The sequence below is a fragment of the Hibiscus syriacus genome, unplaced genomic scaffold (genome assembly GCF_006381635.1).
Source record: "Hibiscus syriacus cultivar Baekdansim isolate YM2019G1 unplaced genomic scaffold, ASM638163v2 tig00110482_pilon, whole genome shotgun sequence".
Taxonomy (NCBI): domain Eukaryota; kingdom Viridiplantae; phylum Streptophyta; class Magnoliopsida; order Malvales; family Malvaceae; genus Hibiscus; species Hibiscus syriacus.
The window spans coordinates 3518915-3543111 of NW_024062758.1; the positions used below are offsets into that span (position 1 = coordinate 3518915).

At 36.3% G+C, this 24197-nt stretch overlaps 3 protein-coding genes and 1 pseudogene across 3 annotated transcripts; 1 reads left to right on the plus strand and 3 right to left on the minus strand.

The window, feature by feature from the left end:
* Positions 1–671: 671 nt before the first annotated feature.
* Positions 672–7828, minus strand: LOC120128673 (macro domain-containing protein VPA0103-like). Its single transcript, XM_039146309.1, has 5 exons — positions 7713–7828; positions 7526–7621; positions 7369–7443; positions 1055–1127; positions 672–740 (listed from the first exon to the last, which is right to left on the minus strand). The coding sequence occupies exons 1-5, from the start codon at positions 7811–7813 to the stop codon at positions 672–674; spliced, it is 414 nt and encodes a 137-aa protein (XP_039002240.1). The 5' UTR covers positions 7814–7828.
* Positions 7829–8402: 574 nt separating this feature from the next.
* Positions 8403–9578, plus strand: LOC120128674 (annotated as a pseudogene).
* Positions 9579–9714: 136 nt separating this feature from the next.
* LOC120128773 (expansin-A8-like) lies at positions 9715–11013 on the minus strand. The gene is made up of 3 exons (XM_039146407.1): positions 10692–11013; positions 10314–10626; positions 9715–10220 (listed from the first exon to the last, which is right to left on the minus strand). Exons 1-3 carry the CDS (start codon positions 11005–11007, stop codon positions 9917–9919), a joined length of 933 nt encoding a protein of 310 aa, XP_039002338.1. The 5' UTR covers positions 11008–11013; the 3' UTR covers positions 9715–9916.
* Positions 11014–16207: 5194 nt separating this feature from the next.
* LOC120128675 (peroxidase 52-like) lies at positions 16208–24127 on the minus strand. Its single transcript, XM_039146310.1, has 4 exons — positions 24071–24127; positions 17132–17312; positions 16873–17037; positions 16208–16787 (listed from the first exon to the last, which is right to left on the minus strand). The coding sequence occupies exons 1-4, from the start codon at positions 24125–24127 to the stop codon at positions 16393–16395; spliced, it is 798 nt and encodes a 265-aa protein (XP_039002241.1). The 3' UTR covers positions 16208–16392.
* Positions 24128–24197: the final 70 nt, after the last annotated feature.

Below are 24197 nucleotides of genomic sequence, written 5' to 3' on the forward strand. Positions count from 1 at the left end.
TGTCACATCATAGCACCGTTAAAAAATTAAAAGCTAAGTGACAAAAAATCCAATATATAAAATTCAATAAGTAAATTGAAAAAATTAAAAGTACAGTGAATGAAATAGGAGAAAAAGTAAAGTTTAATGAGTAAGCGTGTAATTTACTCATTTATTAAATTGTTCGTTCATTCTACGTGCAAATAAAGACGGTTAAAAAATCAAGTTCAAACATCTAATTAAATAAAAAAACATTTATGCACCAAATTGAATTTTAAGGCTAATTTTAGCACTTAATTGAAAAAATAATAACCAAATTAAATTATAAAATTAGGTTTAAGTACCAAAATGTATATTTGTCCTATTTTTTTTTTTTTTTTTTTGAGTTCAATTACACCTACTTTTTCAGGGCTTATGCTATATATTTTCAACTGAAATACAAGAGTTCACTCCACCAGAGTAAATTTAAAAATTAGAACTGTGTGACGCAACCAATGAGGCCTTGACAATTGCAATACCTAATCGATTCAAATTATGCATCCGACACATGTACCTAAATTTGATACAAGTAGCACGGGTAAAATAAAAAGTCTTAGGTAACATGGGCAACCATTTTACTACATCAAACATATGCTGTCCAGATGAAGAACAATGGACCCTCACATGACATAATCCAAACGAAGGTAAGCGGTTCAAGTCAATTCCTTTGCTTTTTTCAACCGAACATCATAGACGTCACCGCTAAACATAACAAAGTGCACCTGCAAACAGCAACTTGAGTGAGCGTCACTCACAAGTTCGTCTCGTATCCGTGCTTCATAGAATTGTGTATCATGCGATTAAGAAAAAGAAGGAAAGAATTCCTTCAACAAGTCTTTGTAGGCAAATAAGTTCGTCTAGTGTTCGGACTACATACAATTATGTATCATACCTGTATTTGATACTCGCACCTGAGTATGAGTAACATGAAAGTAATAATGAAAAACGAGATCTAAAGGGTGAAACAAAGGGAATCAATCGACAATTAAAAGAAACCTTTTATGTTAATGTTGAAGCGAATAAAAAGAGAAATTATCTCTTTAATATCATTGGCAAATTCTTTTGTAGTAATAGTTAAAGCAACTGTTGCTGCTTCCTCGTAAGGATATCTGGAAAATTTTCCGAAATGAAACGAAGAATTTAAACATAAACTGATAAAACGTTTACTACAAACACCTAAGGTAGAAAAAAAATAAATCCATGATGACGCTAAGGATTAAATGACAGAGAATTTGGCAAAAGAGAATGCTCTTCCATGAACAAGAGATTTCTATTATGTCTCTGAGTTCATGCTCACAGTCAAAGTCCAATTCAGAAAGTCACAGAAAAAATAACCCAACAATCCAAGCATCACCAATTGAAAAACAGTCCTTAACAAATAATATCATCACAAAAGGAAGAAACAAAAAACCAGATACAATTTAGGCGAGTTTCCACAGAATCGAGTGCTCGTCTAGTATTAGAGTATTATGTCATAGTGGAGTGCAGAGTAGGTTGTGTGTGCTGCATCACTTAGGATATTTCCTGTTGTTAGTTTTGGAAGGTTCAGGATGTTAAGCCGTTTCCTAACTAACTTCAGCTATCAATTTGTAAAAATTGATTGGTTTCTTCTTGGAGATATTACGGTCTTATGAATGGAAATATAGAAGAGAACACCGTCTCTAGTTCCCCTATTTTATCCTCATCAGAGTTGTTTCCATAGATCTTAACATGGTATCATTCGCTGAAGATCCGGGCCGTCATTACCTCCGCTGCGTGTTTGCAATGCTCTTTGTTTGTTCTCGGCTCCTGGTAACATCTTTCTAATTGATTTGTGCATTCTTTGATCCCAATCGTTGCTTCGATCTCGATACCTGCTCTCGATAAGATTTATCCGTTTTGTGATGATTTGAACGTTTACTCGTGATGATTCATTGCTAGAAGGGTAAACTAGTGATCTATGCTGGATTATCTTTGAGGTATTGTTTTATTGAGTCTCTTAAGTTGTTTTATCAATATTTTGAGGCGTGTTTGCAATGATTGGATTGTAGTCTTCTCAGATTGCTTTGTTTTGTGTTTGTGAGTTTTCTTCCATTACTACGCACAACCTGTTTGTTGAATTGCCTGACCGGTGCTGTTCTCAAGAATGACTCTCGATACTCAGACAAGTTTGATTCACACTACCTACCCAAACATCTCTAATATGACGATTCAACATATTACAAAACTTGATGTTGTGAAGCTAGCCGATTCTACCTTTGTTCTTTGGAAGCATCAAGTCATGCTGATTATTGATGGTTATGGGCTGCTGAGGTTTATTTCTGAAGATAAGTCGGCTCCTACTCAATTTGTTCAATCCGACTCAGGAACAGTAGTTCAGAATCCTGATTTTGTCGCGTATCACAGGCAGGTTTGACTGTTAATGAATATCTAGCTAAGATTAAAGTAATATGTGACATGCTTAATTCTTCTGGAGTTCTGTTATAGAACAAGAACAGGTGAGTGAGGTTCTAGCTGGGTTGCCGATGGAGTTCGAATCTGTGATTGCCATCGCTTCTAGAGAGTTGGTGTCCCTTGAGACTCTCACTGATATGTTGTTAGAATGTGGGACTCGACAAAAGGTGTTTCTTCAAGAGAGTCTATTGTTCATGCCAATTTGATTACACATCATGGTGAAAACGTTTCAAATGATACGACAAAAGAGATTCAATCTGAAGAATCATATCATCATCAAGGGACTCGTGGAGGACGCCGTGGTGGTACCTCTCGAGGCCGAGGTCGTGGTGGCAGGTACAATCAAAATCGTCCTCAATGTCAATTGTGTGGTTGTTCTGGGCATACTGTTCAAAAGTGTTACCATAGGTTTGATCAAAATTATCATGCTTCCACTAATTCCAATACTGAAAGCCGTGATAGTGTATATGCTCGTAACTACAATACTAATGCAAATGGGGCAGGTTATGTGCAGAATGTTGAAAGCCCTATTCAAGTGTATTCTCATACATTAGGTCATGCACCTTCACAGTATAGTTACTTCACCGGTATTTCTCTGTTCAACTCCACATGGTTTTTATTCTACAGCAGGGTCACCACAGCAGCAAGTTTTCAATCCGTCTTATTCTGTGGCAATACCTTCACATCAACAAAATTACAATTCGTTTATGGGTGCTACCTGTCCATGTGTTTCTGGTCATGGAAGTGGTTTTGTGTCAATGACCACTGTTGCTCCATCCACTGCTGGTGTCTCTTTTGCCTCTACTGCTCCTCCTTGGCCGAGTGCGAGTGATGGGGCTTGGTATCCGGATACAAGGGCTACACATCATGTCACTCATGATTCATCTCATCTCCAAGCCAGTACATCCTATACAGGTAATTCTAAGTTACTTATAGGAAATGCGGATGGTGTTAATATTTCTCGCATCAGTCAAGGCTCTTTGGTTACTTATGGTAAACCTTTGGCTCTGCGTAATCTTTTACATGTCCCAACGATAAGGAAGAATTTGTTGTCTGTCTCGCAGCTAGTTAGGGATAATAATGTTGCATTTGAATTCTATACTAATGGTTGTTGTGCAAAGGGAAGCTCACTCCTGAAGGATTGTATCAGTTGCTGCCTCCAGCTACTAATGAACATTCATCTTCTCTTGAGTTGTTTGCTGCGTCGTTTAGGAATTCTCAGTCTTCAAGTATTTTTGAATTGTGGCATAATCATCTTGGACATCCGTCTTGTGCTGTTGTTAAAAGTGTGTATTAGTTGCTAGTGCGAATAAATTGGACAATGTATGTTCTGCTTGTTTGAAAGGGAAAGCTCACAAGCTTCCTTTTCCAAAGTTTGTTAATGAATATGAAAAACCTTTTGACCTTGTCGTTTCTGATCTTTGGGGGCCTGCGCCGGTGAGTTCTGATGGTTATTTATATTACGTCTCGTTTGTTGATGTTTATAGTCGACATACGTGGTTGTATCTTATAAAGCGGAAGTCTAAAGTTGCGCAATGTTTTCTTAATTTTTACAATCTTGTTGAAGTTCAGTTTGGTTGCAAGGTCAAGGCGTTGCAAACTGATGGAGGTTCTGAATATTGACAGTTAATCAATTGGTTAGTCACTCGTGGTGTGCAGCATTAGATTACATGTCCACATACCTCAAAGCAGAATGGTAAAGCAGAACGAAAGCATCGTCATATAGTTGAAATGGGTTTGACTCTTCTTGCTCAAGCTGGTTTACCCCTGAAGAATTGGAGTTATGCTTTCACAACTGCGGTGTTTCTTATCAATAGATTACCTACGACTGTTTTGAAAGGTAAGTCACCTTATGAGCCAGCTTTATAAGCAAGTTCCACTGTATTCATTAGTGTGTTTTTGGGTGTGCTTGTTTTCCGCTTTTGAGGCCGTTTAATAAGCATAAATTGGATTTTAGATCTGCAAAATATGTTTTTTTTAGATATAGCTCTTCTCATAGGGGTTATCGGTATATGGATGAGACTGGAAAAATATTTCTGTCGAGATATGCGTTTGATGAGTCGTTATTTCTGTTTGCTGCAAAGTGTGATAATTCTCTTTTGCCTGAGATGTCTCAATCAGGCCCTAGTTTGTCATTACTTGTTGATCCAGTATTGCAAATGCCATCAGAACGACAACTTTGTGGAAGCATACTGCCAACTTCAGATTTGGATCATAGGCGAGTTCAGGTTGCGTTTCCTGAATGCACAGAACCTATGTGTGCCTCGCCTTCGAATGATTCGGGCATGCAGTGTGCAGGTGAGCCTTCATGTGATCTGTTAGCTTGCGCAGAACCTCTGGGTGCTTCGTTTCAGGGAGCTTCAACTGTTGTTGAGTCTCCTGAGTTGCACCCTACTCAGGTGGCATCCGACCATCAAGAGTTGTGTCCTGATTTGTCTGAGTCTGCTCGTTTCGGAGCTGAGCATCAGCCATGGTTGGTGCTGCCTCTAGACAATGGTGGTGTTCCAGTTGGTAATAGTTTTCGCCAAGATATGTTGGCTGCCAGTGATATAGAGCATGTGTCTGGTGCTGTTTTGGGTGCTGAAAATAAGTATCCAATGACTACTCGAAGTAGAAACGGTATAAGGAAGCGTAAAGTGTTTCTTGTTTAATCCACTGAGGAACCAAAGAACATACGAGAAGCTTTGAAGGATTATCGCTGGAAAGCTACTGCGGATGCTGAATTTGATGCGCTTTTGAGGAATAAAACGTGGGATTTAGTCCCATTACCTAGTGATAGAAGAGCAGTAAATTGTAAGTGGATTTTCAAGGTAAAAGAGAACCTGGATGGCACTGTGGAGAGATATAAGGCTCGGTTAGTTGCGAAAGGGTATTTACAAGAACCAGGGGTGGATTTTAATGAAGTTTTTAGCCTGATAGTAAAACCAGTTACGGTTAGGACTATACTTTCGATAGCTGTAAACAAGGTTGGGTTTTGAAACAAGTTGATGTTAATAATGTCTTTTTACATGGTGAGTTGATTGAAGAGGTTTACATGTTCCAGCCCCCGGGTTATGAACGATTTGATTTTGATGGTAGTCCTTTGGTATACAAGTTGAACAAGGTAATTTACGGACTCAAACAAGCACCACGGGCTTGGTTTGAGAAACTCAAAGATTATCTAGTTTCTGCAGGGTTCAATGTTGGCAGGTCGGACGCGTCTCTTTTTGTGAAGAAGACTGCTACTTCTTTGGTTTATCTTTTAGTTTATGTTGACGATATTATTGTCACTAGTACTGACACTCCTGAAGTTCAGAGTGTGGTTACAAACTTAAATGTTGTTTGTGCTCTTAAAGACCTTGGAGTGCTTCGTTATTTTTTAAGTGTTGAAGTTCACTATGATTCTAATGGTGGTTTACTTATAAGTCAGAAAAGTAAATTCTTGACTTGTTACAAAAATATGGTTTTGAAAGTGCTAGGAGTTTTCCTACGCCAATGATCACGGGTTGTAAGTTGTCTTCAAATGATGGAAGTCCGGTTGAGATTGCGACTGAGTTTCGTAGTATTGTTGGAGCTCTTCAGTACATTGTGATTACTAGACCTGACATTGCCTTTGTTGTCAATATGGTTTGTCAATTTATGCAGACACCTTGTGATACGCATTTGCTAGCTGTTAAACGTATACTTTGCTATTTACAGAGAACAGTTGATTTTGGTTTACATTTTTCTCCTCATCGTTGCTAGACTATTACAGGGTTTGTCAATGCTAACTGAGTGAATGATGCTGATGATAGGCGTTCAATGACGGGTAACTGTATCTTATTTGGTGGGAATCCTGTTTCATGGAGTTCTTGGAAGCAACAAGTTGTTGCTCAATCAACCGCGGAGGCTGAGTATCGTAGTGTTGCATGTGCTGCATTTGAGATTCTATGGCTTCAGTCCTTGTTGCGTGAGTTGTATGTGTCATCTGAAGGTATGCCTGTTTTGTGGTGTGACAATACGAGTGCCGTGGCAGTATCAGCAAATCCAATTTTACATTCGAAGTTTAAACATGTTGAACTTAACTTGTTTTTTGTTCGTGAACAAGTTGCTCCTGGGAAGTTGCATATGAATGAAATACCAGCGAATGAACAGGTGGCTGATGTATTCACCAAGCCTTTGTCTGCTCCGTCTTTTCATAGACATCGACATAAGCTGTGTGTGGTTCCTGGAACGAAGGTATTTTTTTGGTTGACAGCAAAGGTATTTTTCCTGGAGTTTGATTTTGTTCATGAGAGTGTGCTGTGACTTCTATTTCCTTGATGTTGCTGTTTTTCTTTTCTACTGGTTATTTTTCTTTACTGTCTATTGTTTGTTTCCTCTGTTTCCTGATGGCTGCTGTGTGTTTCTCCTGTTGGTTTGTTGTTTTCCTTGCTATGTTTTTCTGCAGGTTTTGTTTTTGAGTTTGTGCTGTTTTGTTGGTCTCGTTTCCGTCTTCATCAAAGAAAAAAAAATGGTTTGTAATGGGAATAGGAATATTAGAGTATTCTGTCATAGTGAAGTGAGTGCAGAGTAGGTTGTGTGTGCTGCATCACTTAGGATATTCCCTATTGTTAGTTTTGGAAGGTTTAGGATGTTAGGCCGTTTCCTAACCAAGTTCAGCTATCAATTTGTATAAATTGACCGGTCTCCTCTTGGAGATATTACGGTCTTATGAATGGAAATATAGAAGAGAACACCGCTCTCGTTCCCCTATTTTATCCTCATCAGAGTTGTTTCCATAGATCTTGACATCTAGTTCCAAAAAAAACAATTATGATGACAGTAAAAACTAAGGTTTTGTACTTGATCATGTAAATCTCACAGTTCTCTACACTTTCCAGATCAAAGGGTGTTATAAAAAGAGGGGGGAAAGGGAGAAAATAAGAAAGCCTTCGATGATTTCTTGGCATTACTTACCCAAATACACCGCAAGATATGGCAGGAAACGCAATGTATTTAATATTGTTCTGTTGAGCCACACTCAAGCAATTTCTGCAACAATTTCAAGATGTCTTACTTGAGAATGATGAACTTAACTAGAAATATAATGGCAGAAAGGAATAGCATAGCATACTTGTATGCATTTCTGAGTGAGTCTTTAGGGTCCTTGTCGGAATCATAAATCGGTCCAACAGTGTGAATCACATGAGATGCAGGTAGTTTAAATCCTCTGCATAAACTCACCAGTAAAGACATTAGCCTGTTTCAACATTTGGATGAATCGGCATTCGGCAGTACACACCGTAATTATTAGAACTTACGGAGTAATCCTTGCTTCACCCGGTGGGACAGGTAACACCAGGTCGAACTTCTGGGACCTTAAAGCATGCTTCTCGAAGTTCCGGGCCAGCAGCCTATGCATGGCTAGTAAAATTCATCAATGGTCATTATAAGTTCATTTTCACGTCACATTAATAAGGTCCAAAATCAGGAAAGAAAATTTTCCAAGGTAGAATACCTACATCTGCGCCACCACCTCCGAGCATTCTCTGATTAGCTGGATTGACCTGCAGATGATCATCATCATTCATCACTAATATCACAAAGCTCAACTTTAATCAACGTACATAAAAACCCATGAAAGAAAAATAATCATCAACGCATATAAACACTCAATAATCCTTCGCTTTCCCCTCAACATTAATCCACCAAATTGAATGGAAATTCTAGGGTCACTCATTCCATAAACAAATTATAATAAAACGAACTAAAAGATTATAGAGAAGGGACTGACAATAGCATCGGAGGAGCCATCAACAAACGACCGTGTAATGTCGCCCTTCTGGATTTTAAGCACACTGGTCTCAGACAACTTGAACTGACCATCTTCTCCTGCCGTTGCAGATGCCATTGCTGAAAACCCAACGATCCCACGAACTGGTGATGAAAGTAAAGAGGGTTTCAATATGTTTTGGGAAGTACTAGGGTTTCTACCGAAGAATTTGTGAAAAATGGGCTTTGGGTAAGAGGAGATACTGGCAACTCTAGTTTTGGAACAAGTAGCGGCGGTTAAATGCGGATGAAATGCTGGGAACCAGATTCCTGTGCTACCTCTTAGAGAGAATCGAACTGCCTACTATCTATTTTTGTTTATTAATATTTGGCTAATTATGGATTATATAAAATTTTGCTATCAACAAAAAAAAAAAGTTATAAGCCAGATGGACAGTTTGAGAGTATTTCTTCAATTAATGCTATTTGAGATTATTTTTCTAATAAATAAATTTTAAGTTTTTTAATTAAAAATTCCTTGGAGTCGGCATTCTGAATCAACATGCCAATGGGTGTTTTCATTTTTATCAAAACAGAAGGTTATCTCGGAGGTTTCTTGTGTTGAATGCAAAGGTTCTGCTGGGTCCAGCAAGTCTGAAGAAATTCTCCCTCCTTGGGCGAGACCCGATTCAGACGAGCCTCGTCCTTGGGCTGAAGATGATGGAGAGAAGGGTTCCCCAGCACAGCAAAGTTTTGAGGCCCCCTTCTTTGTTTACTTGCCTCGGTGATAACCGCCATTACTGCAGTATTTGGTAACAATGAAAATAAAGTATCAATATAAAATATAAAAAAAATATCTAAATTATTCGTGAGTTTGAAAATTTCAACCGCAAACCTCTCGATCCATCACTCCTTACTCTGTAATGGTTTGAGACCCTAAAAAAATCAAAATTAAGATGGATAAATTTTGCTTATCTCCTTACCGTGCAGATTGGTTCGGTTTTCGAGTATATCAACCAAAGGCCTGTTTTTGGAGTTTTGAACAAAGACGGCATTTTCTATGCACCCTTGCTCGGTTTCTTTGCATGTACCGGAATCCCCACTTCGGTCAGTTTCCCTTACCTCGTTTGAGTTCGATATTTTGAACGAGGAATTGTAAATCAGTTTGTTTTCTTTGCATTTGGGATGATTCCACTGAGCTAACATGTTAGTGATGTAATCCAGAAGTGCTTTCATTGATTTTGGTGACAAACCTCATTTTCGAAATGATTGATAAAAATATACTAATGGAATGTATGGATAGAAATTTATCATCTCAATCTAACCGATTGTTGTAATAATCTTATTTTGAATATTCAGGCATAGTTGCTAACGAGGAAGCTGAGGAACAAGATAGGAGGGATGGTTTTCTGTGAAGTCAAATGTCAAAAGTTGTCATTGCCAGTGCAATTTACTCACACCATCTAAATCCGTTCTCTCTGGAAAAAAGAGTTTAAAAGAGTCGTGTTTCTTTGAGGTAAGTAAGTCTGCAATTGTTATTTGTTATTACTATTGGTTGACATACAAGTTCTATTGCCAAAACAATGTAATATCCTCCGTTTACTTGAAACTATAGCTCACACGACCCTTCAATGATTTTAAAAATACATGTAGGCCTAGCGGGTGCCAAATAAACCACCACAGCAATAGTCAGCCACTTGGGACCGAACCTCTCTCTTAAACTCGTAACAATGGCTACTACAGGCTGAAACTCTTAAAACTGACTACCCTCGAATGTTTGTCCAAACTGCCAAGTCCCCGGCACCACATTGTTGCTTGTTAAAGTCTTGCCATCGCTTGTGGTGACTTGGAATGACAAGCTTTGGCCGTTGAGATAGGTGTTGCTCTGCCAGTTCTGGCCCCAGTTCCTTGACATTGCTTGCCATCCAGTTCTAGAGCCTTTGATCGACACAGAATGGACATCTCCGGCACCACCCACGTTTGTGATTAGGACTAAGTTGAAGTAAGAGTGGCCATTGATTGTGAACCTGATTCCTCCTTTCTTCATACAGGGGACTCTGTTTTTTTTTTAAAAATCACAGTAAATATACTATGAGATGAGCTCAATCAATATTTTACAGCACAACATAGCTTGTTTCATTAAACTTTACCTTCTGGACGAAATTGGGACAATACCAGCACGATATTTAGCTATTTTCAAGAAGGCCGGCTCGGCCATGTCGAAGTGTTGGAGAGGAGGATTGCACCACCCACCATTGTTATTGGACAAAGCAAAGTTCGGGGGGCAGAAGTTGGTCGCCGTCACGGTAATGGTTCCGGGGAGGCACCATTTGGGGTCTCCGGCACACCTCATTTCGTAGCAGGAACCGCAGCTCAAGCCACTGTTGAACAATGCAGTGCTAAGTGCTGCAGTGTTAGTCCCATAGCCTTGGCCATATAAGTTGCCATATCCACAAGCACCTCCTGAGGATGACAAACTGTCAGCTCTAATAAAACTTGAATGCTATATGGAGACCATTTGAACTTACCCATCGTGCCAGAAGCGTCACCACCACCGTAGAATGTCGCATGACCGCCTTGCCATCCTCCTCCATAGTCGCCAAAGGCGCAACGCAGGAAGAAACTGAAGGCAAAGAGCATAAGGGAAGTTGCAGAAAAGGATGGCTTTGCCATTTTGAAGAAAGGGTAACACAAAGCGGGTGGTGCGTTTAATGCTAGATGGCTTGTGACATAGGGATGGGAGAAAGGGGGTTTATATAGGAAATAAAGGGGAGATGTTTTAGGGAGCGGTGCGATGTTGACTTGGAGTGGAACGAAAACCTTGAGACGCAACGCAAGGGCCATGAAAGCTTATTTGTTTTTAAAAGGATCAAAGTCTGCACATGCAATTGTTTTCGGTGAGATCACCAACCGCTTCCGCAATTCGCACATGCAACTCTTCCCCCTCTCTGTTGCTACTTGTATCCTTAAACAGCGGTGGTCGTGCACTATAATATTACAATATGATTTTACTTCTTTTTATTATTGAGATTTATTGTAATCAATTATTATTTTCTAGTGAGATGTGCAACTTGTTAGGTCAAACTTATATTCTTTCAAGTTCTCTTAAACTTAGAAAAAATATATACGATATTGAATAATATGTTAAATATAAATCTTAATATTGTCATGAAGAAAATCAAAATAGAGGTTATTCTCGATGATAAATTTTTATAATAGTCATCGATATGAATTTGTTGTGTGATTTTAATGGTAAAAGAAAATGTTATTATTTCTAAAGGATTCATATTTGAGTAGTTGTATCTACAAAATATGTATGTGTTAATATAGGGTAATTTTTTTTAAACATATATACTATTTATTAATCACATTAAATTATTTAAAGAATAACCAATCCATATATAAGATATCAATGAATTATAAAAACGAAATCATTATTTTTACACAATTAATCAATCGCTGACCTATCATTATCTATAATTTTTCATTTAAACTAAAAAAACGAATCCCCAATTAAAATAATCCCCTCTATTTCACCAACACCTACCTATTCCTACTTACATTAAAATAAAAATGTTATATTTTGCATGAAATATTATGAATACAAAAATAAATAAATAAATTCTCCTTCGTATACCAACCAGTTTTTTTCTTCTTCTGAAAATATATAAAAAAGGAGCATCAGCCCATAGTTACGGATGGTGACTTAAGGAATAATTTGTCGGTAATTAATAAATATAACAATAACTAAATGTTTCATTAATGTGACTTCCAGTCACTCTGATTGATTACCTGTATACAATATCAATTAGGTGCACAAGTAGACTAACCACAAATCAAGAAACCACATTAGCAAGAGAAGAAGCATGGTTTTTTTTCCTAATTAATTATTAATCAATCACTGAAATCATTAGATTAGGTGAGTGATTACGAGGGCCAGCAGTTCTCCACAATGATTAAAATGTGTTATATTAATGCATTAAACAGGCAGAAAAAGGGTCAAGTATTAAAATAGAAAGATTTGAGGAGTGGTTAAGGGTCCCTACCATGTTAGGGGGAGCACATGCAAGCTCCGTATTACCGCGTCGTTTTCTTATGGAATTGGGGGGTTCTCAGTTGTAACCTGATACTGAAAGCAGGTACAGAATAAAAAAAATGGGTATCTGAGATTTGATCACCTGATGTTGATTGAGTAACAAGTTGCAACATCATTGGATCAAAAAGGTTTGGAAACTGGTGATTTTGATACCTATTTTTAAGGTTCCTGTACTTGTCAGTCTTGTAAGCTGAAGATCCATCCTGCATGTGCCCACCAAATCTTTTGATTTCCTGAAACTATTCAAACACTGGAGATCTCTTTTCTGCTGTCAAATCTCCATTTGATTTCTTCTATTTTTTGCATTACTATTACTAATTTATCTTGAATTTAACGATTTTTCTTTTTTGATTTCTTATTCGATTTTAGATAATGGATAATTAAGTTTGTCGTTCTAAGATTTTGTTTTGTATGTTTCCAAAGATGAAGAAGATGGCTTATCTAACAAAATTGCACGATAACAGTTCAAATCTATTTTCTAAGGTTATTAACAGATTGAAAATCTTAAGAAATTAGTGTTGTTTAAAGCAAAGTAACAACATAAATACATGATGTAACCTAAGTTCTCGTGGTGATAACCCTAGGATAAGACTTGACTAAAGAAGATTGATTTTTCATTTGTCTACTTTACAGATTATTTAAATTTATTTTTGCTTTAGATTGTTACTAATCGTTTACCGTTGTATTTTATTTATGATTGTCCTGAATATATTTCAAATGTTGTTTTAAATGATGCATTTTATGATTAATGCAATCTATGTACTTATCTCACAAAAACAATTGCAGTGTCCTTTGCCTCAATTATTTGGTCAAGATCCATCTTTACTCTTGATTGTTTTAGATTGATAAATTATTAGTCTAATCTTAATCTTAGTTAGATCAGAGGAAAAGACGGACTCTAGGGAAGAACGAGGAGTGTCCTAGTGGGTCTAGAACCTATGAATATATTTCAAATGTTGTTTTAAATGATGCATTTTATGATTAATGCAATCTATGTACTTATCTCACAAAAACAATTGCAGTGTCCTTTGCCTCAATTATTTGGTCAAGATCCATCTTTACTCTTGATTTGTTTTAGATTTGATAAATTATTAGTCTAATCTTAATCTTAGTTAGATCAGAGGAAAAGACGGACTCTAAGGGAAGAACGAGGAGTGTTCCTAGTGGGTCTAGAACCTATAACCTAAGGGAATATGAAAGAAGAAAGATTAATGCTTATTCTTGCATGTCTTTTCTTTGTTATAGCTTATGTTTTTTGTTCTATGTATTCTAATGATGATTACTTAAGATAATATGACAATTAGCATAAGAATTTATTGATACTTTATTTTAAATAGACTGAAACCATCATTAACCCTAAGGTCACTTCATTTAGTGTTTGAGCATTTAGTTAGATTTACACATGAATTTTATTTGGAGAAGTGATCGTCGAAATATCATTTGCAGATTTAATGGAGTCTCTTATGTAAAATCAATGTTAGATAACTTTACAATAGATTCACCTCTTTAAAAGATATATTTACTATATAGAATAATATTATAGAAAATACCGTAAAAGAGTATATAAAAAATTGAAAGAATCTCTTAAGCATAAGATTGAAGAGAAAATAAACGAAATTACAGGAAGATATGAGAGGAAAGGGGTGGTAAAGGTATCTCATCCAAGGATACTCTTCGTACTTAGAGGAATTAACTCATGTGATTATTAGATGTGATGTTTAATTGTCATCGTCTTATTAATGTTCTTTGGGTATTGGAGATGTGTGAGTCCCATTGTAATGCTTGGCCCAAACTACACTACGCTCGAGTTCAGAAATTTACATACCCAATAAGCAACCACCTTAAACAAAATAATATCGTATATCTTTATATTTTTATTTAAAAAAACAATATCTTCCTCACTGGTAATTTTTTAATTTCAGTAGCGGTATATATAGAATATATTTTTTAATGATACAATTAATCCAACAAAATTCAATTAATATTTGAATTTTTTTTATTGTGCATTAATAAATCGAAAATACATTTTCTGTTTTTTGTAATGCATATAAACATTTTGCTGACATGGGAATCACACGTGGCGGACGTTGACTGCTAGAGCAGGGAGCGCACAGTCTGCATGCAATGCAGGCGTTTCACGAGCAGTCGCATTCTCCGTCGGAGACGGTCCTGATTGTCCTACACTCCTCTTAAAGAACGAAAAGGCTGTCAACAACAAATATATGTATATCAAACACCATTCCACCAATCTTGACCCTCCCTTCAATCCAATTCTTCTTCTCTTTAAACGACCGTTTTCTTCTTGTCTTCGATAAACCAAAAATGGCGGTGGTGGGCACCGTTGGTTGCGGTGGGAATATTCGTCTCCAACGATACGATTCTTCCAACGTTTTCAACTTTGAATGCCGTTGTGCAGTCCCTTCGTGCTCTTTGATGGTCTCGAATCAACAATCGTCGAAGCCAAAAGCGTATAGGCCGAGTTCACCTTTTCAGCTTCAGTAAGGTATGGTTTCCTCTCCTACAAAGAAAGATACGCTGACGTTATTCAATACGGAATACACAACGGAAAACTTCCAACAAGTAAAAAAAATTGATCACCATTACCTCCTCGCACATGTTTTTCCAAGTTTTGAACCCCTTCCGGTCAATATCAATGAAACTTCAAAACTAAAACAACTTCAAAAATATGTGAAGCAATTGACTATAAGAAATTATCTATGCATCTATAAGCATAACCCAATAATATATACCAAAACTAAAAAATATAAATGCATGGCCTAGTACTCTATAAGATTCGAGGTTTAAGGCTAGAAGAATCTCCTCTAGCGTCATTAAGATTTTACAAATATACCTAAACAAAAACAACTTCAAAAAAATGTGAATAAATAGACAATAACGAAGAATAAAAGGGAAAGTGAGGCATCAGAAGTGAGAAATTTACAAGAAAAATATTAAAAGCCGATCTGGGTGTTAGAGAAATTATTGGTTTGATCGCATTTTGAGTCCCAGCAGTGCCCTTAAACCTCTTCGACTCTTTCTTCTTAGGCCCATATTCGCGCATATCAGTCAAAGCAATCGCCACCATTTCACCACAAACCACTTCCACATTGAAAATAACGTGATAATTTCAAAAACCCAAACCTCAAAATCACCAAAAAAAATTGAAGCATGAAAAAAATGATCATTCATCTAAAAGAACGGCAAAGTGCTAGTTTTTAGGTATATATATATATATATATATATTACCACTTCTGAAAGGCACTACCATCCGGTGAACGGCGGGGGAAGGTAGCATGGACTCTTTTCGCGGGTTCTTGGGTGATTCACCATTGAAGCTCCACTTCGAAACTGTGCAACTTTCTCCAAATTTTACTTAAGTAAATTACTAAATAAAAATAATAAGCAAATTGTGGCCACTTCAATCTGGTAGTAGAATGCCATTGGGTTCGTGGGTCTTCGCTAACATACGCCCAATTTGCTACATGTTACAAATATTCTGTTCCGGTCCTTGGGATAACAGTGCAATTACAATGTAGATTTTCTTTCGTGTTTACCAGTTAACCCCCTCTAAAATTTAATTCCAATGGTATCAACTTTTTAATTAGTAAATTTGTTTTCTTTCCAGAAGTTAGCATTTGAATAAATTCAAGTGAGTTGGTGACAAGAAATAAAAATACGTACAAAATAGGGATTATTTGAGCACAACAGCAAAAGAAAATATGTGTACCACGAATTTTATATTAGTCGCAGCGCGATGCTATAATGCACTCAACACCAGTTTTGCGCGGGAAGAGAAATAAAGCTGACCGGGTGGTAAAAGAAAACCAAACCAAAAATATATTTACATCCTTTCCCGCGGTAAAAAAAAATGTCGGATAATAGCAATTAGCAATATTATTTATAATTATATGGGGACATAAGAGTAATTTGAAAATTTTAAAATAAATTATTCCAATTCTTAGTCACTTTTTTTTATTATTATTGCAAAACTCTCATCAACGGGGCCTAAGCCATTCAACAATTTGGAAAATATTCAAAACACAAACACACAATCTCAAATGCATAATCTTAAGTGATGCCACACTATTTGTTTCTTTGTTATTAAAAAACCAAATTAAGCAGCAGTGCATCAATTAATTAACCCTTCTGCAGTTCTTCCTGATTTCTCCTCTTGATCCAGGGAGGGGACTAATGTCTCCCATCCTGATCATGGCAGCAACAAAATCAGAGCTGAATGAGCCCGGGGTTTTGCTGTAACCCCGGACAATGGAATCCGTGGACCCACTGCCGTTGAACAGCTGTTGATCGGAGTGTAGTAGACCTCTCCGGTTGACTAGGTTCTTGAAGTAGTTGTTGTCGAAATATGTGGGAGTCTGGATATCAAGTGGTGCCAGGTTGTTGTCGCCTGAGCCGGTTGCTCTCGGACAGGTTCTCTGCCTTGTTTGAGCAAAGGAGCGCTCAATGTTGCTCTCGTTGTATATGCGTGCCCTGAATGATGTGCACCTTGCTTGTCCAATTGTGTGCCCCCCTAAATTGCAATAACATTTACCATAAAGTACGAATACAAACAGATTTCGATAAAATTCAAGACGAGTCGAGTAGAGAGGACAAACCGGATAAAGCAACTAAGTCCCTGGTGGAAAGTCCGAGAGCATTGAACCGAGAAATGAGTCGATTCAAGTTCGGAGTTGGAGGAGGAATGTCGTTATTAGCAGCAGCCCGGCTTGTAGTCCTTGCATCTCTCCTTCCGAGTTTCACGTCCCAGTTGGGCCTCCGAGCTGACAACAAAACAAAATGGGTGTTTTGTTCAATTACATGATTAAGAAGAAACCTTGAACTAAGAAGAAACGTTAGGAGTTATACGATTTTAACAGTCTCTAGCAGTAATAGCCAACATATCAGCACATGAAACTACACCGAGACAAACTTTCTCAACCGCCGACTTGATGTAGTCTACCACATCAAATCCTCGAGCCGAGTTCCGATTCGGGACGGCATTTTTCTCTCTTGTGAAGGAAGATGTGTCGTCCAGTAGCACCGATCCATCACATCCCTATCATCAACATGTTGCGAAAGACGGCTATCAAATAGAGTAAAATCGTAACTAATAATTTGATAAAATAAAAATGAAGATAAAAGAGACACAAAATTTACGTGGAAAACCCCTAAATAATATAGGGTAAAAACCACTTGCAACGGTAGAAGAATTTCACTATGAGAAAATAGGAATCACAACTCTCTATCTACCAAGGAGAAAACAATGATAATTCTCTCTTAATAAAAAGGAGAAAACAACTCTCAAGAAACTCTTTAAATTCTCTCTAGTATTGGAAGAAAGCTAGAATGCTTTGGGATGATTTTGAAGCTAAATGAGCTAGGGTATTTATAGTTGAAGATTAAGGACTAATCTTGAAAATATCCTAAAGTAAAGTGACTAAATGTATAATTATCTCATTAGATAAATTCAACAAAAACAACTATATTTGTTTTTCATGCTTTCGATGCATTAATGCTAAAGCCACCACCTTTGACTTTCAACAATCTCTCACTTGAAGATTTGATTGGAACAATCATATCTTTATACCATTCTTTCTACCTTGTACCTTCATGTTGCTTATGTTTCTGACAGGCCACAAGAGGATCGACACCAGATAAATTTATCAGCATTGATCGCCTTCGTCATGAAATCTGCTATATTGTTTTTGGTATGGATCTTCTGCATATCTACCGTCCATTCTTCCACCTTTTCACGAATGAAATGGTACTGAACTCGTATGTGCTTTGTCCTTGAATGAAATGCTGGATTTCTTGTTAGATGCAAGGCGCTTTGACTGTCACAAAACAGAGAGACATACTATTGATTGTGCCCAAGCTCCTCCAATAGCATCTTCAACCAAATTGTTTCTTTACTGGCTCGTGTAGCTGCTACATATTCTGCTTCTGTTGTGGATGTAGCCACAATTGACTGCAATTTTGAAACCCAGCTTACAGCTCCACTAGCAACTTTGAACACATATCATGTAGTAGATTTGCTTTTATCCAAATCCCCTGCATAGTCAGAATCTACATACCCATTTGTTGAAAACATTTTGATATTTCGATATAACAAATTAAGATAAATGAATTTTAAGATTTTCCAAAAAGATTTTCCAAAAAGATTTTCTAAGTATATTCGATATAATTATTCGAATACCAAAATATTACTCAAAATATTTCAAAAGTCATTTTTAATCCTTATTCAAGTGTAAAATTAAGTTTTAATCTTAAAATTATTTCAAAATAATTTTACAAAGTATTTCGAACCGTTTCAAAGCCAAAAATTCCAGAATGTCCAGAGGGAACCGATTCTCCCCTGAATGGTTTGGCTCAGAGAAAAACAGAATGCTCGGAGGGAACCGATTCCCCATGAGGGGGTACCGATTCCTCACTGTTTAACAGTCGAAATATTTGAATTTTACACTTAGGGAACCGATTCCCCATGAGGGGTACCGATTCCCCCCACGCTCTAAGCTGTTGTATTAATGGTTTTCACACTTAAACGGCTCCATTGACTCCACTAATCATCCCCAAAGTTCAGAATCAATTGAGTGGGTATTTAAACAAGTTCTGAAGCCTTTGATCAATAAGAAATAATAGAGAAACAAGAGAGAAAGCATCAAACACCAAGTTTGTGCAAATCAAGCCAATTTTCCTTTCAATATTCATTTTGCTTTCAAGAACATCATTTGTGCTCATTTTTAATTATTTTTGAGTGTTCTTTTCTTGTTCTAGAATTGTGCAAACATCTTACCTTGTGAGGTTTTCCTTGTAAGTTTGCAAATTTGTGTATTTCTCTTTGAAAAAGAGTGTGCTCAAGAATTTGGGGTATAATTCTTGAGGGAGTTGTAAGGTTACTCTTTGTCCTCAAAAGAAAGAAAAAATTAGTGAATTTGTTGGAAAATCCTTAGTGTGGATAGCTAAGGTAGTGGACGTAGACTTTAGTTGAGAAAGTCGAACCACTCTAAATCGTTGTGCAAATATTTTCAATTTTCTGGAAAAGCTTCCACCAAAATTTTAATTGGCAATTCACCCCCTCTTGGCCATTTCCATCAATCAATTAACTCAACAATTGGTATCAGAGCCTCACTCATTTGAAGGTTTAATCACCTCTTGAGTCGATCCGGGAAGAGTTAAATCGATAAAGATGGCGTCTACTTCCTGTTCATTCTCCATGGAAGAATCCAGACCTATTGACGTGCCTCCACACTTCAATGGAACAAATTATCGTCATTGGAAGATGTGTATGATGATATTCATCAAAGTATTTGATATGGAAGCTTGGATGATAATCAAGAAAGGATATTCCTCTCTTACTAAGAAGGCAAATGATCTCCATGACTCAGGCATAATGATCTCAGGTACTGATTTATCCTTGTTAAACTTAACAGATAATTGAAAACCATAAATGAAATACAAGAGAAAATATTGAATAAAAGTTCAGATAATTGAAAACTCAAGATTAAATTTATCCTTGTTAAACTTAGCAGAGTGTAGCCTTCCCCTACATGCCTAAAAGCTGATGGTCAGAAAATTGGAGCATATATAAACTTGTTTTTCCATAGTCCTAATCAAATATGTATCAACTACAATCCTCTGATTGGCATAAATTTTGAATGGATCATAAAACACCACAAGAAGATTGTTCAAAGACACAAATTCAAATAAGCTAATACAACGGAAAAACCAGTCATTAACATCAATGGCTACACAATTTGCAAGTTCCTTCCCCTTGTTGCAGATGCAAACCTATTAAGTTTGGTTGCTAATGCAAATGAATACGACATACGAATTGAGTACATTTCTTATTGTGCAGTTGCAACTGATAAGCTGATTAAATAGAACCCAATGTTACTTAAATAACTTACTACGAAAAGGAAACAACATCTTCTTTGCTGGTAAAAATATGAACTGCACAAAATTTGAGAAAACCAATTGTTTATTAACTGAATATGACAAGCCACTTTTTTGCTGGTAAAAGTGTTATCCTGAAAGACACAAAATTCTTTAAACAACATGGAAGCGGCATAAAGAAAAACATGAAGGCTTAGAAACTTATATGAGTGCTCACTACTGAACTACTCAATATTATACTAATAATTTTCCAACAGTTCAGAACTACAAAACTAAAGCAAGTAAGCAAACAAACCCATCACTGAAAAAACGATTCTCTTAAAGTTTAAACGCATAGACATAGTTTTTTACATCTAAAATCAAATAAGACATTGATTAGAAACGCAAGAACACAAGGTTAACAAAAAAATAAACCTCGAAAACCTTTTTATAGAGATAAAGATATGGAACAGATTTAACAAACAAATTCAACTGAAAGGCACTATCTTTTGGGTGATTAGATGATCAATAAAATATTATGCTATGACTATAAGATCAATCGGAGTGAGATCAGAGTACCTGAGTCGTGGAATGATTTGAGGTTTAAGATAACAATCTTTGACCTTTGAAAGAATATCGATCAAGAGAAGGAAAACAGCCCAAACGAAAATCAGTACTTGCCTATCATTGCTTCATCATTGCTTCAATAAAAACTTCAATAAAAACGAAGGACATAGAAGTTATTTAAAAATCAGCATAATGAATGGACAAAACTTTCATAAAAACGAAGGACATTGAAGGGAAACAAGTATAACAGACCTGTTTGTCATGCTCTCACCCGCAGAAGGCTTCGTTTTTAATGCTGACAGAACATTGTTAATCCTAAAATTGAATCGAAAATGGGAGTAACAGAGATAATGTTGGAGAAAAGAAATAATGTGGTTGATGACCCGCGACGAGATGGTGGTTTGTGGTGAACCCTAAACCCAAATTCGCAAAGCTAAGTGGAGGAAGATTTGGGGGGAACACATAAGGGATCAGTATTTCGAATAGGGGATATTTGATAAAAGAAAGACAATGGCGGCGTTTATATTAAAAATGCCACAATGGGATAAACTACTACGACATTTATTACGAAAACGCCACTAACGGATAAAACAATTGCAGTGTTTATTACGAAAACACCACTAACGGAGAAAACAATTATTGTGTTTATTTCAAAAACGCCACTAACGGAGAAAATAATTGCGGCGTTTATTACGAAAACGCCACTATAGGAGAAAACAATTGCGGCATTTATTTAAAAAATATCACTAAATTACAACTCTTTAGCGGCGTTTGTGTCAAAAACGCAATTAAAGTTAACTTTTCAGTGGCATTTGGGTTTTAGAAACACCACTCAATTAAGAGTATTTTGCGGCGATTGATTTAAAAACGCCGCTATAAATAAAAATATACAACCTTTTTGCAGCGTTTTTTTAAAAAACACCATTAAAATATTATTCTTTCGCGGTGTTTTCAGATACAAACGCCGCAACGGGCGAGCTATAGTGGCGTTTTTGTATACAAATGTCACTAATAACCTTTTATTTACATAATATTAGTTCATTTTACATTTTTCATTTCTGCTCTACATCAACTAAATTCACTGATATATGTAGCTTTATATAAGTAACAACAACCATACATTTGAATTAAGACATAAGGTATGCATAAAAATGTTTAACAACATAATACATTACAATTTAGAAACATTAAAATTATGAATAAACAGTCTTCACCATACTGTTCAGTAGAATTTAGTTATGGTCATTCGTGGGGAAAGAATGTAGGAAAGTTGTTTTCCTTGTTTGACGACGCATCGTTAAGTTTTTCGTCCTTGTAAACTCTATATGGATAAACTCTTCATCCATTTCACCAAATAAATCTCCTACCTCCGGTTCACCAAGAAGACTCCTTGCGCGCTTCAATGCTTCACTTGAAACAGATAACGACCTTCCACCTACAGTATGAAACTTGATTGTAGATGGCTTGGGAACTGAATAAAAATTAAAATAAATTTAAATAGATGATATAAATGTTTACTTGGAGTAACAATAGAGGCAACTTCATCTTCATTGAGGATAGATACTGCTTTTGCAATTGAAGATTCTTTCAATGCCACAAAGTTACCAAATTCGGTTCTAAACATCGGGTATTTATCCACTCCTCTATCACCGTTCTCAATAAGCTTCGAAGATCCTACATGCGTACGATCTATGAAATTTGACTGAACGTAGAAAAACAAATTATAACGGCTGAAAGATTCATAGATTATTACCTTCAAGAAGGAGATCGGCCATGGAAGGGTATAGAGCAATAGAATTTCCTTTCGGATCATCATCGAGTTTCAACGGCGAGACCGGACCGATATCCTCCCAACGATAATTTGATCCATCGTCAGAGCAAATACGCCACGTAGATATTCTGACGATAATTTCTCTTAGTCAAGGCAACACCTACTCTTTTTTTCTCAAATAAGTTAGCTTTATGGGTTTTCCCCATTTTCAGAATACCAAAAAAAATGAAAAATATCATTACTGATAAGATGGATCAAACCGTGCAATTGTGTTATAGCTCGTCGGTGAGAGGCCCGATTTGGTCTTCGGGACATACAAAAGGCGACGTCGCTTGGAATCATTTGAGAGATGTTGTTGTACCAGGGAAGAAGCTTTGAGGGAAGAAGAGTTTAAATGATTTTAGGGTTTAGGTACAAGGAAAAAAGGACCATATATTTAACATTTTGCGGCGTTTTTAAAAAAAACCACTATATCACATGTTTTTGTGACGTTTATACAAAAAAAAGCCACTATTGTGGCGTTTGTCAAAAAACACCACTATTGATTAGCACTATTGCGGCGTTTGAGGAATAAATGTCGCTATATGTATACTCTATTGCAGTGTTTGTGGTATAAAAGCCGCTAATTTACCACTCTATTGCGGAGTTTGGGCTAAAAAGCCGCAAAATTTATACTCTATTACGGCGTTTTTACAATAAACGCCGCCATTAATTAACCCTACTGTGGCGTTTGTCTATAAACGACGCTAAACTATTCTTCATTGCTGCGTTTTTTGGAAAACGCCATTATAAACCACCCTATTGCGGCATTTTCATAAAAATGCCGTTATATGTCAACTCTATTGCAACGTTTGTATAACAAACGCCACTAAAGTATCAATTTGTGGCGTTACGATTGTATATACTACTATATGTTTAACTTTTGTAGCGTTTTCTCTCCAAACGCCACTAAAAACGCCGTTACAGAACAGTTTTACTATAGTGAAAATAAGTGATAAATTCCATTATAAAGCAAATTCAGACATTAACATTTGAATACATAAATACTATTATAGTAATATTTTGAATGTAATCATAAGACATATTATATTTATTTTTAATTAAAAATTGATTGATATTATTATAGAAAGAATAATTATAAAATTAAAATCATTACTTTTTATAAATCAAAACAAAAAAGATACATTGTACCGGGAAAAAGAGTTGGGTTGTTTAATTTGGATTCCAAGTTTCCAACAGAGTGTATTTTTAACTATTTTCCAACAGAAAAATAGAGGCTTATTAATTTAGAATAATTAAAAGATGTTATATATTCATATTTTTAATTATTTGATAATAATCGTTCAATTATCCTTATAAACATATTGTTTAAACCTAATAAATCTAAAATTAATAATCATTCATTTAATTGCTTAAATCATCTGATTCACACTTTAAATATATTTAAAATTGTGTAATTACAATATTGAACAAAAATATTATAGAAAAGATAATTAAACTTGACCCGACACTATCCAAAGCTAATGGATAATAATTTGAGAATAAAAAGGTAAAATAATCACGTGCGAAATGATAACAAAGAATTGTTATAATTTAATTCTTACAAGGAACCGCAGCCATTTTCGCTTCTTACATTCTCTTATCCAATAACGTGCAGTCATCATATAACTTCAAGGCTTGGGCGACAAGTCAATCGGTGGGTTCGCCGTGTGCCAACTGGTCACCATCCAA